The 17,579-nt window shown below is 43.3% G+C and overlaps 1 protein-coding gene across 11 annotated transcripts in view; it reads left to right on the forward strand.

Moving 5' to 3' along the window:
- Window positions 1–17,579, forward strand: part of LOC110519331 (dystrophin-like) — a 369,908-nt gene that overhangs the window by 191,551 nt on the left and 160,778 nt on the right. For all 11 annotated transcript variants that reach the window (XM_036982105.1, XM_036982095.1, XM_036982096.1 and 8 more), the window contains 2 exons: window positions 2,038–2,285; window positions 8,804–8,984. In XM_036982105.1, the coding sequence (XP_036838000.1) occupies window positions 2,038–2,285; window positions 8,804–8,984 (429 nt within the window). The remainder of the gene's footprint in view (window positions 1–2,037; window positions 2,286–8,803; window positions 8,985–17,579) is intronic.

A 17,579-nucleotide genomic window follows, 5' to 3' on the forward strand; every position in this document is an offset into this window, starting at 1 on the left:
CGTAAGGACATATACAACATATTTCATGTTACATGTTACTCTGCCTGGAACATTCCTCTGGGCAGAGTGGAACAGTGGACAGTTGTGACAAGGAACTTGCCGCCAGGAAACTGATAGGACATCAAATATTGTTTCTTAGACAAAGTCTGACCTTACTAAACATTCCTGGGTCTCTTACAGCCAAACCTCTGGGGATTCAAAGGCTTTACCAAAGCTGGGGTCACTGTGTAATATGTTCCCATGTCTATTAACCACTTCCTGGATCCACCTTGAAATGGGACGGTAGGTGGACACCAAAGTCGCAGAGGGAGGAGAGGGATTTCTTTTGACGTTGCAGAATGCATTTCCGCGCACCTCTTGGTTTGAATCAAATCAAATCAAATCAAATTTTATTTGTCACATACACATGGTTAGCAGATGTTAATGCGAGTGTAGCGAAATGCTTGTGCTTCTAGTTCCGACAATGCAGTAATAACCAACAAGTAATCTAACTAACAATTCCAAAACTACTGTCTTGTACACAGTGTAAGGGGATAAAGAATATGTACATAAGGATATATGAATGAGTGATGGTACAGAGCAGCATAGGCAGATACAGTAGATTGTATCGAGTACAGTATGTACAAATGAGATGAGTATGTAAACAAAGTGGCATAGTATAAAGTGGCTAGTGATACATGTATTACATAAGGATACAGTCGATGATATAGAGTACAGTATATACGTATGCCTATGAGATGAATAATGTAGGGTGAGTAACATTATATAAGGTAGCATTGGTTAAAGTGGCTAGTGATATATTTACATCATTTCCCATCAATTCCCATTATTAAAGTGGCTGGAGTTGAGTCAGTGTCAGTGTGCTGGCAGCAGCCACTCAATGTTAGTGGTGGCTGTTTAACAGTCTGATAGCCTTGAATCGCCTTGAATCGTTCACATAAGTCTTTGGCGATGTACATCCAATGATGAATCAGAGTCACACATGCGCCTAATGACAAGGAGTTGGCTGTATAGTCAGCTGTTTTAAATGAAGGGGATAACTGCTGAGATGACTGGTGTTTCTATCTGTTTCTCAGTAGGCCACATTAACATCTGGCCTGACCAAAACATCCTAAAAGGAAACGCGTTGTTTATCGGACACAAACAGCATCCTTCATGCCATCAATACATCTCATAAACCCCTGTGATGAACCTAGAACAGGGAGACGATAACTTGTTGTTGTGACATTGATTTGCCATTGCCTTGCACGCTGTGAAGAAGGGCTCGTACCCGAAACGTTCGTGAGGCCATAAAAAATAAAATATGTCGATGTAAGTTTAGTTACCGGAGTGCTGTACTATTTCTGTTCATTGGATTATATACGAGGATTCAACACTTGATTTAAGTTTCTATAAGATGGAGTCGTTGTTTATCTTTTCATGAACTGTATCTGTGAACGTAGCTCCTCTAACAATGATGTATGAAGATGTTGACAGACTTACTGAAGCCCGAGTTAGAGTCTGATTCCAGCAAGATACTGTTCCCATTGGAAACCCAGGGAGATTCAGTGGTCTTCTGGACGGTTGGAGCACAGTGTACAGTGTTTATCCCAGTATTGGTGCAATAAGGGCCTAAGGATTAACAAGGAACCTATTCTGGGACGATAAGAAGTGTAAGAATAATCAGATAATGAGATATTTATGTATTACATGTTTAAGAAATTTGCAAACATTTCTAAAAGCATGTTTTCACTTTGTCATTATGGGTTATTGTGATGTCATTATGGGTTATTGGGATGTCATTATGGGGTATTGTGATGTCATTATGGGGTAGTGTGATGTCATTATGGGGTATCGTGTGTAGACAGGTGAGAGAGAAAAAATCAATTTAATCAATTTTAAATTCAGGCTGTAACACAACAAAATGTGGAATAAGTGAAGGGGTGTGAATACTTTCTGAAGGCTCTGCAGATAGATAGACGGACAGACAGACTGACGGACAGGTGGATAGATGAGTCATTGACTGTAACATCTGTCCTGTTGTGTCTGTCCCTCCAGAGGGTGGTAGTAGGAGGGCTGATGACATCCAGAAAGCAGCCGAGGAGCTCAACACTCGCTGGGATGGGTTCTGTGCCCTGCTGGCTGAGAGGCTGGAGTGGCTGGCCTACCAGAGCAAGATCCTGGCCTTCTATAACCTATGGCAGCAACTGGAGCAAGCTGTGGTCAACTCTGAGAACTGGCTGAAGGTCCAGCAGCCACCGGCCTCAGAGCCTGAACCTCTGAAGCATCAACTGGAGCGCTGCAGGGTGAGGAGTGGGGGGGGAAGGTGTAGTGTCTGTGGAGGGAGGGCATGCAGAATTAGGCCGATACCCACTAATTATCAAAATCCAGAAAAGAGCCGTTAAATTCTATAACTCCCTAAAAGGAAGTGATTCCCAAACCTTCCATAATAAAGCCATCACCTACAGAGAGATGAACCTATAGAAGAGTCCCCTAAGCAAGCTGGTCCTGGGGCTCTGTTCACAAACACAAACACACCCCACAGAGCCCCAGGACAGCAACACAATTAGACCCAACCAAATCATGAGAAAACAAAAAGATAATTACTGACACATTAGAAAGAATTAACAAAAAAACAGAGTAAACTAGAATGCTATTTGGCCCTAAACAGAGAGTACACAGTGGCAGAATAGCTGACCACTGTGAATGACCCAAACTTAAGGAAAGCTTTGACTATGTACAGACTCAGTGAGCATAGCCTTGCTATTGAGAAAGGCCGCTGAATACAGACCTGGCTCTCAAGAGAAGACAGGCTATGTGCACACTGCCCACCCCTCCGCTCCATAGGAAGACCCCACCCCTCCCCTCCATAGGAAGACCCTAGGAAGACCCCACCCCTTCGCTCCATAGGAAGACCCCACCCCTCCCCTCCATAGGAAGACCCCAGGAAGACCCCACCCCTCCGCTCCATAGGAAGACCCCAGGAAGACCCCACCCCTCCGCTCCATAGGAAGACCCCAGGAAGACCCCACCCCTCCCCTCCATAGGAAGACCCCAGGAAGACCCCACCCTTCCGCTCCATAGGAAGACCCCAGGAAGACCCCACCACTCCCCTCCATAGGAAGACCCCAGGAAGACCCCACCCCTCCGCTCCATAGGAAGACCCCAGGAAGACCCCACCCCTCCCCTCCATCGTAGGGGAAACACTTCATACAGTGTCGTTCAGTATTCATGCAACAATATTCTCTGTTCTGTATTCACCACAGAGAAAACGCATTGCCACTGGGAAGGTTTGCCATGAATAATTAATTGTAATAAAATCTAAATTTGACTATTTTGTATTGAATGGCTCATAATAACAGCAGAACAGCACAAAGCTGTAATGAGATGTTAATGTATTGTGTAGACTCTGATAGATTAGACTTGGGTACTAAAACCCCCTCTGATACATTAGACTAGGGTACTAAGACCCCCTCTGGTAGATTAGACTAGGGTACTAAGACCCCCTCTGATAGATTAGACTAGGATACTAAGACCCCCTCTGATATATTAGACTAGGATACTAAGACCCCCTCTGGTAGATTAGACTAGGGTACTAAGACCCCCTCTGATAGATTAGACTAGGGTACTAAGACCCCCTCTGATAGATTAGACTAGGGTACTAAGACCCCCTCTGATAGATTAGACTTGGATACTATGACCCCCTCTGATAGATTAGACTTGGATACTATGACCCCCTCTGATAGATTAGACTAGGATACTATGACCCCCTCTGATAGATTAGACTTGGATACTAAGACCCTCTCTGATAGATTAGACTAGGGTACTAAGACCCCCTCTGGTAGATTAGACTAGGGTACTAAGACCCCCTCTGGTAGATTTGACTAGGGTACTATGACCCCCTCTGATAGATTAGACTAGGGTACTAAGACACCCTCTGATATATTAGACTTGGGTACTAAGACCCCCTCTGATAGATTAGACTAGGGTACTAAGACCCCCTCTGATAGATTAGACTAGGGTACTAAGACCCCCTCTGATATATTAGACTTGGGTACTAAGACCCCTCTGATATATTAGACTTGGGTACTAAGACCCCCTCTGATAGATTAGACTAGGGTACTAAGACCCCCTCTGATAGATTAGACTTGGATACTATGACCCCCTCTGATAGATTAGACTAGGGTACTAAGACCCCCTCTGATAGATTAGACTAGGATACTATGACCCCCTCTGATAGATTAGACTTGGATACTAAGACCCCCTCTGATAGATTAGACTAGGGTACTAAGACCCCCTCTGGTAGATTAGACTAGGGTACTAAGACCCCCTCTGGTAGATTAGACTATGGTACTAAGACCCCCTCTGATAGATTAGACTAGGGTACTAAGACCCCCTCTGGTAGATTAGACTAGGGTACTAAGACCCCCTCTGGTAGATTAGACTATGGTACTAAGACCCCCTCTGGTAGATTAGACTAGGATACTATGACCCCCTCTGATAGATTAGACTAGGGTACTAAGACACCCTCTGATATATTAGACTTGGGTACTAAGACCCCCTCTGATAGATTAGACTAGGGTACTAAGACCCCCTCTGATAGATTAGACTAGGGTACTAAGACCCCCTCTGATATATTAGACTTGGGTACTAAGACCCCTCTGATATATTAGACTTGGGTACTAAGACCCCCTCTGATAGATTAGACTAGGGTACTAAGACCCCCTCTGATAGATTAGACTTGGATACTATGACCCCCTCTGATAGATTAGACTAGGGTACTAAGACCCCCTCTGATAGATTAGACAAGGATACTATGACCCCCTCTGATAGATTAGACTTGGATACTAAGACCCCCTCTGATAGATTAGACTAGGGTACTAAGACCCCCTCTGGTAGATTAGACTAGGGTACTAAGACCCCCTCTGGTAGATTAGACTATGGTACTAAGACCCCCTCTGATAGATTAGACTAGGGTACTAAGACCCCCTCTGGTAGATTAGACTAGGGTACTAAGACCCCCTCTGGTAGATTAGACTATGGTACTAAGACCCCCTCTGGTAGATTAGACTAGGATACTATGACCCCCTCTGATAGATTAGACTAGGGTACTAAGACCCCTCTGATATATTAGACTTGGGTACTAAAACCCCCTCTGATACATTAGACTAGGGTACTAAGACCCCCTCTGGTAGATTAGACTAGGGTACTAAGACCCCCTCTGATAGATTAGACTAGGATACTAAGACCCCCTCTGATATATTAGACTAGGATACTAAGACCCCCTCTGGTAGATTAGACTAGGGTACTAAGACCCCCTCTGATAGATTAGACTAGGGTACTAAGACCCCCTCTGATAGATTAGACTAGGGTACTAAGACCCCCTCTGATATATTAGACTTGGGTACTAAGACCCCTCTGATATATTAGACTTGGGTACTAAGACCCCCTCTGATAGATTAGACTAGGGTACTAAGACCCCCTCTGATAGATTAGACTTGGATACTATGACCCCCTCTGATAGATTAGACTAGGGTACTAAGACCCCCTCTGATAGATTAGACTAGGATACTATGACCCCCTCTGATAGATTAGACTTGGATACTAAGACCCCCTCTGATAGATTAGACTAGGGTACTAAGACCCCCTCTGGTAGATTAGACTAGGGTACTAAGACCCCCTCTGGTAGATTAGACTATGGTACTAAGACCCCCTCTGATAGATTAGACTAGGGTACTAAGACCCCCTCTGGTAGATTAGACTAGGGTACTAAGACCCCCTCTGGTAGATTAGACTATGGTACTAAGACCCCCTCTGGTAGATTAGACTAGGATACTATGACCCCCTCTGATAGATTAGACTAGGGTACTAAGACCCCTCTGATATATTAGACTTGGGTACTAAAACCCCCTCTGATACATTAGACTAGGGTACTAAGACCCCCTCTGGTAGATTAGACTAGGGTACTAAGACCCCCTCTGATAGATTAGACTAGGATACTAAGACCCCCTCTGATATATTAGACTAGGATACTAAGACCCCCTCTGGTAGATTAGACTAGGGTACTAAGACCCCCTCTGATAGATTAGACTAGGGTACTAAGACCCCCTCTGATAGATTAGACTAGGGTACTAAGACCCCCTCTGATAGATTAGACTTGGATACTATGACCCCCTCTGATAGATTAGACTTGGATACTATGACCCCCTCTGATAGATTAGACTAGGATACTATGACCCCCTCTGATAGATTAGACTTGGATACTAAGACCCTCTCTGATAGATTAGACTAGGGTACTAAGACCCCCTCTGGTAGATTAGACTAGGGTACTAAGACCCCCTCTGGTAGATTTGACTAGGGTACTATGACCCCCTCTGATAGATTAGACTAGGGTACTAAGACACCCTCTGATATATTAGACTTGGGTACTAAGACCCCCTCTGATAGATTAGACTAGGGTACTAAGACCCCCTCTGATAGATTAGACTAGGGTACTAAGACCCCCTCTGATATATTAGACTTGGGTACTAAGACCCCTCTGATATATTAGACTTGGGTACTAAGACCCCCTCTGATAGATTAGACTAGGGTACTAAGACCCCCTCTGATAGATTAGACTTGGATACTATGACCCCCTCTGATAGATTAGACTAGGGTACTAAGACCCCCTCTGATAGATTAGACTAGGATACTATGACCCCCTCTGATAGATTAGACTTGGATACTAAGACCCCCTCTGATAGATTAGACTAGGGTACTAAGACCCCCTCTGGTAGATTAGACTAGGGTACTAAGACCCCCTCTGGTAGATTAGACTATGGTACTAAGACCCCCTCTGATAGATTAGACTAGGGTACTAAGACCCCCTCTGGTAGATTAGACTAGGGTACTAAGACCCCCTCTGGTAGATTAGACTATGGTACTAAGACCCCCTCTGGTAGATTAGACTAGGATACTATGACCCCCTCTGATAGATTAGACTAGGGTACTAAGACCCCTCTGATATATTAGACTTGGGTACTAAGACCCCCTCTGGTAGATTAGACTATGGTACTAAGACCCCCTCTGGTAGATTAGACTATGGTACTACTAAGACCCCCTCTTGTAGATTTGACTAGGGTACTATGACCCCCTCTGATAGATTAGACTAGGGTACTAAGACACCCTCTGATATATTAGACTTGGGTACTATAAGACCCCCTCTGATAGATTAGACTAGGGTACTAAGACCCCCTCTGATAGATTAGACTAGGGTACTAAGACCCCCTCTGATATATTAGACTTGGGTACTAAGACCCCTCTGATATATTAGACTTGGGTACTAAGACCCCCTCTGATAGATTAGACTAGGGTACTAAGACCCCCTCTGATAGATTAGACTTGGATACTATGACCCCCTCTGATAGATTAGACTAGGGTACTAAGACCCCCTCTGATAGATTAGACTAGGATACTATGACCCCCTCTGATAGATTAGACTTGGATACTAAGACCCCCTCTGATAGATTAGACTAGGGTACTAAGACCCCCTCTGGTAGATTAGACTAGGGTACTAAGACCCCCTCTGGTAGATTAGACTATGGTACTAAGACCCCCTCTGATAGATTAGACTAGGGTACTAAGACCCCCTCTGGTAGATTAGACTAGGGTACTAAGACCCCCTCTGGTAGATTAGACTATGGTACTAAGACCCCCTCTGGTAGATTAGACTAGGATACTATGACCCCCTCTGATAGATTAGACTAGGGTACTAAGACCCCTCTGATATATTAGACTTGGGTACTAAGACCCCCTCTGGTAGATTAGACTATGGTACTAAGACCCCCTCTGGTAGATTAGACTATGGTACTAAGACCCCCTCTGGTAGATTAGACTAGGATACTATGACCCCCTCTGATAGATTAGACTAGGGTACTAAGACCCCTCTGATATATTAGACTTGGGTACTAAGACCCCCTCTGATAGATTAGACTAGGGTACTAAAACTCCCTCTGGTAGATTAGACTAGGATACTAAGTCCCCCTCTGATAGATTAGACTAGGGTACTAAGACACCATCTGATTATTTATATATACAGTTGAAGTTGGAAGTGTACATACACCATAGCCAAATACATTTAAACTCAGTTTTTCACAATTCCTGATATTTAATCCTAGTAACAATTCCCTGTTTTAGGTCAGTTAGGATCACTACTTCATTTTAAGAATGTGAAATATCAGAATAATAGTAGACAGAATGATTTATTTCAGCTTTTATTTCTTTCATCACATTCCCAGTGGGCCAGAAGTTAACATACACTCAATTAGTATTTGGTGGCATTGCCTTTAAATTGTTTAATTTGGGTCAAACGTTTCTGGTCTCTCTTCTCTTCCTGTCTTCATATCATCCTCTCTCCCTGTCTTCCTGTCTTCCTCTCTTCCTGTCTTCATCTCTTCCTGTCTTCCTCTCTTCCTGTCTTCCTCTCTTCCTGTCTTACTCTCTTCCTGTCTTCCTCTCTTCCTGTCGTCCTCTCTTCCTGTCGTCCTCTCGTCCTGTCTTCCTGTCTTTTTTCTCTTGCTTTCTGCTGATCTGTCTCTGTCTCACTCTCTTTTTTTTCCTTTCACTCCTCCTCACCCTTTCTTCCCTCCTCATCATCTCCTCCCCCTCAACTTCCTCCCCCCTCTCCCACCTCTTCTCCCAACCCCCTACCTCCTCTCCCTCTTCCCCTCTCCTCCCCTCTCCTCCCCTCCCCTCCCTCCCTCCCTCTCTCCCCTCTTCTCCCAACCCTCTCCTCCTCCCCTCTCTCTCCTCTCCCTACCCCCCCCCCCTCCTCTCTCCCCCCCAGGAGGAGATAGCTCGTTTCTCCTCTCTGGAGCCCCAGGTCAACCTGCTAAAAGAGAAGCTGAAGGCACTGAGGGAGAAGGAGAATGCTCCTGTCTTCTTCGATGCAGACATCACTGACTTCACACAGCATCACCAGCAGGTCCTGGATGAGCTCCAGGCCCGAGAGAGACAGCTGGTGCTGGGTGAGAATATGGAGCAGAACACAAACACAATGCAGGCGTGCACTTACACACAGGAACACAGAGAGGGGTCATGAGGGAAGAGGAAAGCACACCACACCTAGTCAACTTATGATTGTTTGGGGTTAATAGGTGAGGGTTAGAGGTTAATAGGGGAGGGTTAGGGGTTAACAGGTGAGGGTTAGGGGTTAATAGGGGAGGGTTAGGGGTTAATAGGTGAGGGTTAGGGGTTAACAGGTGAGGGTTAGGGGTTAATAGGGGAGGGTTAGGGGTTAACAGGTGAGGGTTAGGGGTTAACAGGTGAGGGTTTGGGGTTAATAGGTGAGGATTAGGGGTTAATAGGTGAGGGTTAGAGGTTAATAGGTGAGGGTTAGGGTTAGGGGTTAATAGGTGAGGGTTAGAGGTTAATAGGTGAGGGTTAGGGGTTAATAGGTGAGGGTTAGGTGTTAATAGGTGAGGGTTATGGATTAATAGGTTTGGGTTTGGGGGAGGTAAGTGCTGTGGCACGTGCGACAGAGAGAGGAGAGGATAATATTTTAGAGGGGAGGAGAATTTTTTAGAGGAGACAAGGAGAGGAGGTTATTTTAGAGTAGAGCGGGATATTTTAGAGGAGGAGGAGAGGAGGTTATTTTAGAGGAGAGGAGGATGTTTTAGAGGAGAGGAGGATGTTTTAGAGGAGAGGAGGGTATTTTAGAGGAGAGGAGGATGTTTTAGAGGAAAGGAGGATGTTTTAGAGGAGAGGAGGATGTTTTAGAGGAGAGGAGGATGTTTTAGAGGAGAGGAGGATGTTTTAGAGGAGAGGAGGGTATTTTAGAGAGGAGGAGGATATTTTAGAGGAGAGGAGGATGTTTTAGAGGAGATTTAGAGGAGAGGAGGATGTTTTAGAGGAGAGGAGGATGTTTTAGAGGAGAGGAGGGTATTTTAGAGAGGAGGAGGATATTTTAGAGGAGAGGAGGGTATTTTAGAGAGGAGGAGGATGTTTTAGAGGGGAGGAGGGTATTTTAGAGAGGAGGAGGATGTTTTAGAGAGGAGGAGGATGTTTTAGAGGAGAGGAGGATGTTTTAGTGGAGAGGAGGGTATTTTAGAGGAGAGGAGGGCATTTTAGAGGAGAGGAGGGTGTTTTAGAGGAGAGGAGGATGTTTTAGAGGAGAGGAGGATGTTTTAGAGGAGAGGAGGGTATTTTAGAGGAGAGGAGGGTATTTTAGAGGAGAGGAGGGTATCTTAGAGAGGAGGAGGATGTTTTAGAGAGGAGGAGGATGTTTTAGAGAGGAGGAGGATGTTTTAGAGAGTAGGACGCAGAACACAGCAGGACAGTTTGTTCTCATCTCCATATGTAGAGTGGATGTCAGAGAGGGAGAGAGGGAGCTGGCTGGTTCAGCTGCTGTGTGTGTGTGTGTGTGTGTGTGTGTGTGTGCGTGTGTGTGTGTGTGTGTGTGTGTGTGTGTGTGTGTGTGTGTGTGTGTGTGTGTGTGTGTGTGTGTGTGTGTGTGTGTGCGTGTGTGTGTGTATGAGAATGGGCTTATCAGAGAGCAGTAATATGAACACAGAGGGGTGAATTATAGAAAGTGTATTAACAGTACTCACATGGGTCCTGTACTCACAGGAAATAGAAATATGCCGAATGTATGTTCAATGACATTTTAAGTTCAAAGTGTGTCTGTATCAAATACATTTTTATTGGTCACATACACACGGTCAGCAGATGTTATTGGTCACATACACACGGTCAGCAGATGTTATGGGTCACATACACATGGTTAGCAGATGTTATTGGTCACATACACATGGTCAGCAGATGTTATTGGTCACATACACACGGTTAGCAGATGTTATTGGTCACATACACATGGTTAGCAGATGTTATTGGTCACATACACGGTTAGCAGATGTTATTGGTCACATACACACGGTCAGCAGATGTTATTGGTCACATACACATGGTCAGCAGATGTTAATGATAGTGTAGCGAAATGCTTGTGTGCTTCTAGTTCCGACCATGCAGTAATATCTAACAAGTAATCTAGCAATTTCACAACATCTACATCTACATTTACACACACAAGTGTAAAGGAATGAATAAGAATACGTACATATAAATATATGGATGAGCGATGGCCGTGCAGCGTAAGCAAGATGCAGTAGATGGTATAGACTACAGTATATACATATGAGAGGAGTAATGTAGGGTATGTAAACATTATATAAAGTTACATTGTTTAAAGTGACTAGTGATACATTTATTACATCCAATTTTTAATTACTAAAGTGGCTAGAGATTTGAGTCAGTATGTTGGCAGCAGCCACTCAATGTTAGTGATGGCTGTTTAACAGTCTGAGGGCCTTGAGATAGAAGCTGTTTTTCAGTCTCGCGGTCCCAGTTTTGATGCACCTGTGCTGACCTTGCCTTCTGGATGAAAGCGGGGTGAACAGGCAGTGGCTCGGGTGGTTGTTGTCCTTGATGATCTTTTTGGCCTTCCTGTGACATCGGGTGCTGTAGGTGTCCTGGAGGGCAGGTAGATTGCCCCCGGTGATGCGTTGTGCAGACCTCACTACCCTCTGGAGAGCCTTACGGTTGTGGGCGGAGAAGTTGCCGTACCAGGCTGTGATACAGCCCGACAGGATGCTCTCGATTGTGCATCTGTAAAAGTTTGTGAGTGTTTTCAGTGACAAGCCAAATTTCTTCAGCCTCCTGAGGTTGAAGAGGCGCTGTTGCTCCTCGGCTGCTGCGCCTTCTTCACCACGCTGTCTGTGTGGGTGGACCATTTCATTTTGTCCGTGATGTGTACGCCGAGGAACTTAAAACTTTCCATCTTCTCCACTGCGGTCTCGTCGATGTGGATAGGGGGGTGTTCCCTCTGCTGTGATCCCTCTCCTGAAGTCCACAACCATCTCCTTTGTTTCGTTGACGTTGAGTGTGAGGTTATTTTTCTGACAACACACTCCGAGGGCCTTCACCTCCTCCCTGTAGGCCGTCTCGTCGTTGTTGGTAATCAAGCCTACCACTGTAGTGTCATCTGCAAACTTGATGATTGAGTTGGAGAGGGCTGAGAACGCACCCCAGTGTTGAGGACCAACGGGGTGGAGATGTTGTTTCCTATTCTCACCACCTGGGGACGACCCGTCAGAAAGTCCAGGACCCAGTTGCACAGGGCGGGCGTCTGAGAGTTTGGAGGTAGTATGGAGTTAAATGCTAAGCTGTAATCAATGAACAGCATTCTCACATAGGTATTCCTCTTGTCCAGATGGGTTAGGGCAGTGTGCAGTGTGGTTGTGATTGCGTCGTCTGTGGACCTATTGGGGCGGTAAGGAAATTGGAGTGGTGTCAGGTAAGGTGGAGGTGATATGATCCTTGACTAGTCTCTCAAAGCACTTCATGATGACAGAAGTGAGTGCAATGGGGCGGTAGTCATTTAGCTCAGTTACCGTAGCTTTCTTGGGAACAGGAACAATGGTGGCCCTCTTGAAGCAGGTGGGAACAGCAGACTGGGATAGGGATTAATTGAATATGTCCGTAAACATAGAGCCTGCAGGTTTTGGTAGCCGGGCCGTGTCAGTGGCACTGTATTGTCCTCAAAGCGAGCAAAGGTTTTAATAGTCACCGTGGGTACAACATCACCGATGCACTTGCTAATAAACTCGCTCACCGAATCAGCGTATGCATCAATGTTGTTGTCTGAGGCTATCCGGAACATAACCCAGTCCACGTGATCAGAGGAATCTTGAAGCATGGAATCCGATTGTTCAGACCAGCGTTGAAAAGATCTGAGCACGGGTGTTTCCTGTTTTAGTTTCTGTCTATAGGGTGGGAGCAACAAAATGGAGTCTTGGTCAGATTTGCCAAAAGGAGGGCGAGGGAGGGCTTTGTATGCTAGAAGTTAGAGTAGCAATGATCCAGAATGCTGCCAGCCCTGGTCGTGCATTCGATATGCTGATAAAATTTAGGGAGCCTTGTTTTCAGATTGGCTTTGTTAAAACCCCCAGCTACAATAAATGCTGCCTCAGGATATATGGTTTCCAGTTTACATAGAGTCCAATAAAGTTCTTTCAGGGCGGTCAAGCTGTCTGCCTTTGGGGGATAAACACGGCTGTGATTATAATCAAAGAGAATTCTCTTGGTAGATAACGCCGTCAGCATTTGAATGTAAGGAATTCTAGGTCAGATGAACAAAAGGACTTGAGTTCCTGTATGTTGTTATGATCACACCACAACTCATTAATCACAAGGCATACACCCCCCGCCCTTCTTCTTACCAGAGAGATGTTTGTGTCTGTCTGGCTGTACCGACTCTGATAACGTATCCCCAGTGAGCCATGTTTCCGTAAAGCAGAGAATGTTGCAATCTCTGATGTCTCTCTGGAAGGCAACCCTTGCTCGAATTTCGTCTACCTTGTTGTCAAGAGACTGAATATTGGCGAGTAGTAAACTCGGGAGCGATGAGCGATGTGCCCGTCTACGGAGCCTGACCAGGAGGCCGCTCCGTCTGCCCTTTCTGCGGCGCCGTTGTTTTGGGTCGCCTACTGGGATCAGATCCATTGTCCTGGGTGGTGGTCCAAACAGAGGAAGTCAATATTCCTGGTCGTAATGTTGGTAAGTTGACGTTGCTCTTATATCCAATAGTTCTTCCCGGCTGTATGTAATAAAACGTAAGATTTCCTGGAGTAACAATGTAAGAAATAATACATTAAACAAACTAAATACTGCATAGTTTCCTAAGAACGCGAAGCGAGGCGACCATCTCTGTCGGCGCCATCTTGTTATGTGTGTGTGTGTGTGTGTGTGTGTGTGTGTGTGTGCTTCGGGGGTGTGCAAAAGCAGCTGGAGAGGAGTGTATGTGTGCTAGTGTGTGTTGTGTGTTTGGGTGCAAGTGTGAGTGTATTTCAGTATGTTGGTAAGTGGCAGGTTGTGTGGTACAACTATCATCAAGGAACATTTCAGTGTTTGCCCCTATAGGGAACAGTGATTGTGATTACAGCTACTATGTTCTCCTTTCACTACCTCACTGCAGCTCAACCATCCTCACACACAAACACACACACAAACACACACAAACACACACATTCTCTCTCATGTTCACTTGCGGAATGGAAGGGTTTAAATCACCTGGAAACCATGGAAACCATGTGTTTGATGTATTTGATACCGTTCCACGGATTCCGCTCCAGTCATTACCACGAACCCATCCTCCTCAATTAAGGTGCCACCAACCTCCTGTGTCTCACTGGCCAGGAGTCCTGATAATTACTTTGATCACTAAAGCGTTCACATAAAGTAGAATAACGATTCGACCACTTCCCCTTTAGCGTTCTCCATTTTCATACATGGCTGCCCCCCAACAAACAAACAGGAAATACAAACAAAACATTAACATACTGTACATACAGACCCAACTGTGGACCAGCAGTTCATTAGCTAATGATGCCGAGTGGACTGTGAGTGGATAATGAATTCATGGCCTGAGACAGGAACAGAGACAGACTAGATACAGAGAGCAAGACAGAGCCTGCTGCTCTATAAAAATACCTGTCTCGACAGGGAGAGGAAAATGTAGAGTGGGCAGATCCCCCAGACAAGGAGAGGATAATGTAGAGTGGACAGACCCCCCAGACAAGGAGAGGATAATGTAGAGTGGGCAGACCCCCCAGACAAGGAGAGGATAATGTAGAGTGGACAGACCCCCATACATGGAGAGGATAATGTAGAGTGGGCAGACCCCCAGACATGGAGAGGATAATGTAGAGTGGACATACCCCCAGACAGTCAGAAAGAGAGGATAATGCAGGGTGGGCAGACCCCCAGACAGGGAGAGGGTAATATAGATTTGGCAGGCAGTCAGACAGGGAGAGGGTAATATAGATTTGGCAGACAGTCAGACATGGAGAGGGTAATATAGATTTGTCAGGCAGTCAGACAGGGAGAGGGTAATATAGATTTGGCAGACAGTCAGACAGGGAGAGGGTAATATAGATTTGGCAGACAGTCAGACAGCAGACCAGAAGGGCTGTGAGTATATAGTATATTATAGTGAAGTGGTAGAGTATATAGTATATTATAGTGAAGTGGTAGAGTCTATAGTATATTATAGTGAAGTGGTAGAGTCTATAGTATATCATAGTGGAGTGGTAGAGTCAGACAATAGGCCAGAAGTACTGTGAGTATATAGTATATCATAGTGAAGTGGTAGAGTATATAGTATATTATAGTGAAGTGGTAGAGTATATAGTATATCATAGTGAAGTGGTAGAGTATATAGTATATTATAGTGAAGTGGTAGAGTCTATAGTATATCATAGTGGAGTGGTAGAGTCAGACAGCAGGCCAGAAGGGCTGTGAGTATATAGTATATTATAGTGAAGTGGTAGAGTCTGACAGCAGACCAGAAGGGCTGTGAGTATATAGTATATTATAGTGAAGTGGTAGAGTATATAGTATATCATAGTGAAGTGGTAGAGCCTGACAGCAGGCCAGAAGTGCTGTCAGTATATAGTATATTATAGTGAAGTGGTAGAGTATATAGTATATTATAGTGAAGTGGTAGAGTATATAGTATATTATAGTGAAGTGGTAGAGTATATAGTATATTATAGTGAAGTGGTAGAGTATATAGTATATTATAGTGAAGTGGTAGAGTATATAGTATATTATAGTTAAGTGGTAGAGTATATAGTATATTATAGTGAAGTGGTAGAGTATATAGTATATCATAGTGAAGCAGTAGAGGATATAGTATATTATAGTGAAGTGGTAGAGTATATAGTATATTATAGTGAAGTGGTAGAGTCTGACAGCAGACCAGAAAGGCTGTGAGTATATAGTATATTATAGTGAAGTGGTAGAGTATATAGTATATTATAGTGAAGTGGTAGAGTATATAGTATATCATAGTGAAGTGGTAGAGTATATAGTATATTATAGTGAAGTGGTAGAGTATATAGTATATTATAGTGAAGTGGTAGAGTATATAGTATATATAGTGAAGTGGTAGAGTATATAGTATATTATAGTTAAGTGGTAGAGTATATAGTATATTATAGTGAAGTGGTAGAGTATATAGTATATATAGTGAAGTGGTAGAGTATATAGTATATTATAGTTAAGTGGTAGAGTATATAGTATATATAGTGAAGTGGTAGAGTATATAGTATATTATAGTTAAGTGGTAGAGTATATAGTATATTATAGTGAAGTGGTAGAGTATATAGTATATTATAGTGAAGTGGTAGAGTCTGACAGCAGACCAGAAGGGCTGTGAGTATATAGTATATTATAGTGAAGTGGTAGAGTATATAGTATAGTATAGTGAAGTGGTAGAGTATATAGTATATCATAGTGAAGTGGTAGAGTATATAGTATATCATAGTGAAGTGGTAGAGTATATAGTATATTATAGTGAAGTGGTAGAGTATATAGTATATTATAGTGAAGTGGTAGAGTATATAGTATATATAGTGAAGTGGTAGAGTATATAGTATATTATAGTTAAGTGGTAGAGTATATAGTATATTATAGTGAAGTGGTAGAGTATATAGTATATATAGTGAAGTGATAGAGTATATAGTATATTATAGTTAAGTGGTAGAGTATATAGTATATATAGTGAAGTGGTAGAGTATATAGTATATTATAGTTAAGTGGTAGAGTATATAGTATATTATAGTGAAGTGGTAGAGTATATAGTATATATAGTGAAGTGGTAGAGTATATAGTATATTATAGTTAAGTGGTAGAGTATATAGTATATTATAGTGAAGTGGTAGAGGATATAGTATATTATAGTTAAGTGGTAGAGTATATAGTATATTATAGTGAAATGGTAGAGTATATAGTATATATAGTGAAGTGGTAGAGTATATAGTATATCATAGTGAAGTGGTAGAGTCAGACAGCAGACCAGAAGGGCTGTCAGTATATAGTATATTATAGTGAAGTGGTAGAGTCTGACAGCAGACCAGAAGGGCTGTGAGTATATAGTTTATTATAGTGAAGTGGTAGAGTATATAGTATATTATAGTGAAGTGGTAGAGTATATAGTATATATAGTGAAGTGGTAGAGTATATAGTATATTATAGTGAAGTGGTAGAGTATATAGTATATTATAGTGAAGTGGTAGAGTATATAGTATATTATAGTGAAGTGGTAGAGTCTGACAGCAGACCAGAAGGGCTGTGAGTATATAGTATATCATAGTGAAGTGGTAGAGGATATAGTATATTATAGTGAAGTGGTAGAGTCTGACAGCAGACCAGAAGGGCTGTGAGTATATAGTATATTATAGAGAAGTGGTAGAGTATATAGTATATCATAGTGAAGTGGTATAGGATATAGTATATTATAGTGAAATGGTAGAGTCTGTCAGCAGACCAGAAGGGCTGTGAGTATATAGTATATTATAGTGAAGTGGTAGAGTATATAGTATATCATAGTGAAGTGCTAGAGTATATAGGATATTATGGTGAAGTGGTAGAGTATATAGTATATTATAGTGAAGTGGTAGAGTCTGACAGCAGGCCAGAAGGGCTGTGAGTATATAGTATATTATAGTGAAGTGGTAGAGTATATAGTATATCATAGTGAAGTGGTAGAGGATATAGTATATTAT

Source organism: Oncorhynchus mykiss, chromosome 7, assembly GCF_013265735.2.
Source record: "Oncorhynchus mykiss isolate Arlee chromosome 7, USDA_OmykA_1.1, whole genome shotgun sequence".
NCBI classification, from domain to species: Eukaryota; Metazoa; Chordata; class Actinopteri; order Salmoniformes; family Salmonidae; genus Oncorhynchus; species Oncorhynchus mykiss.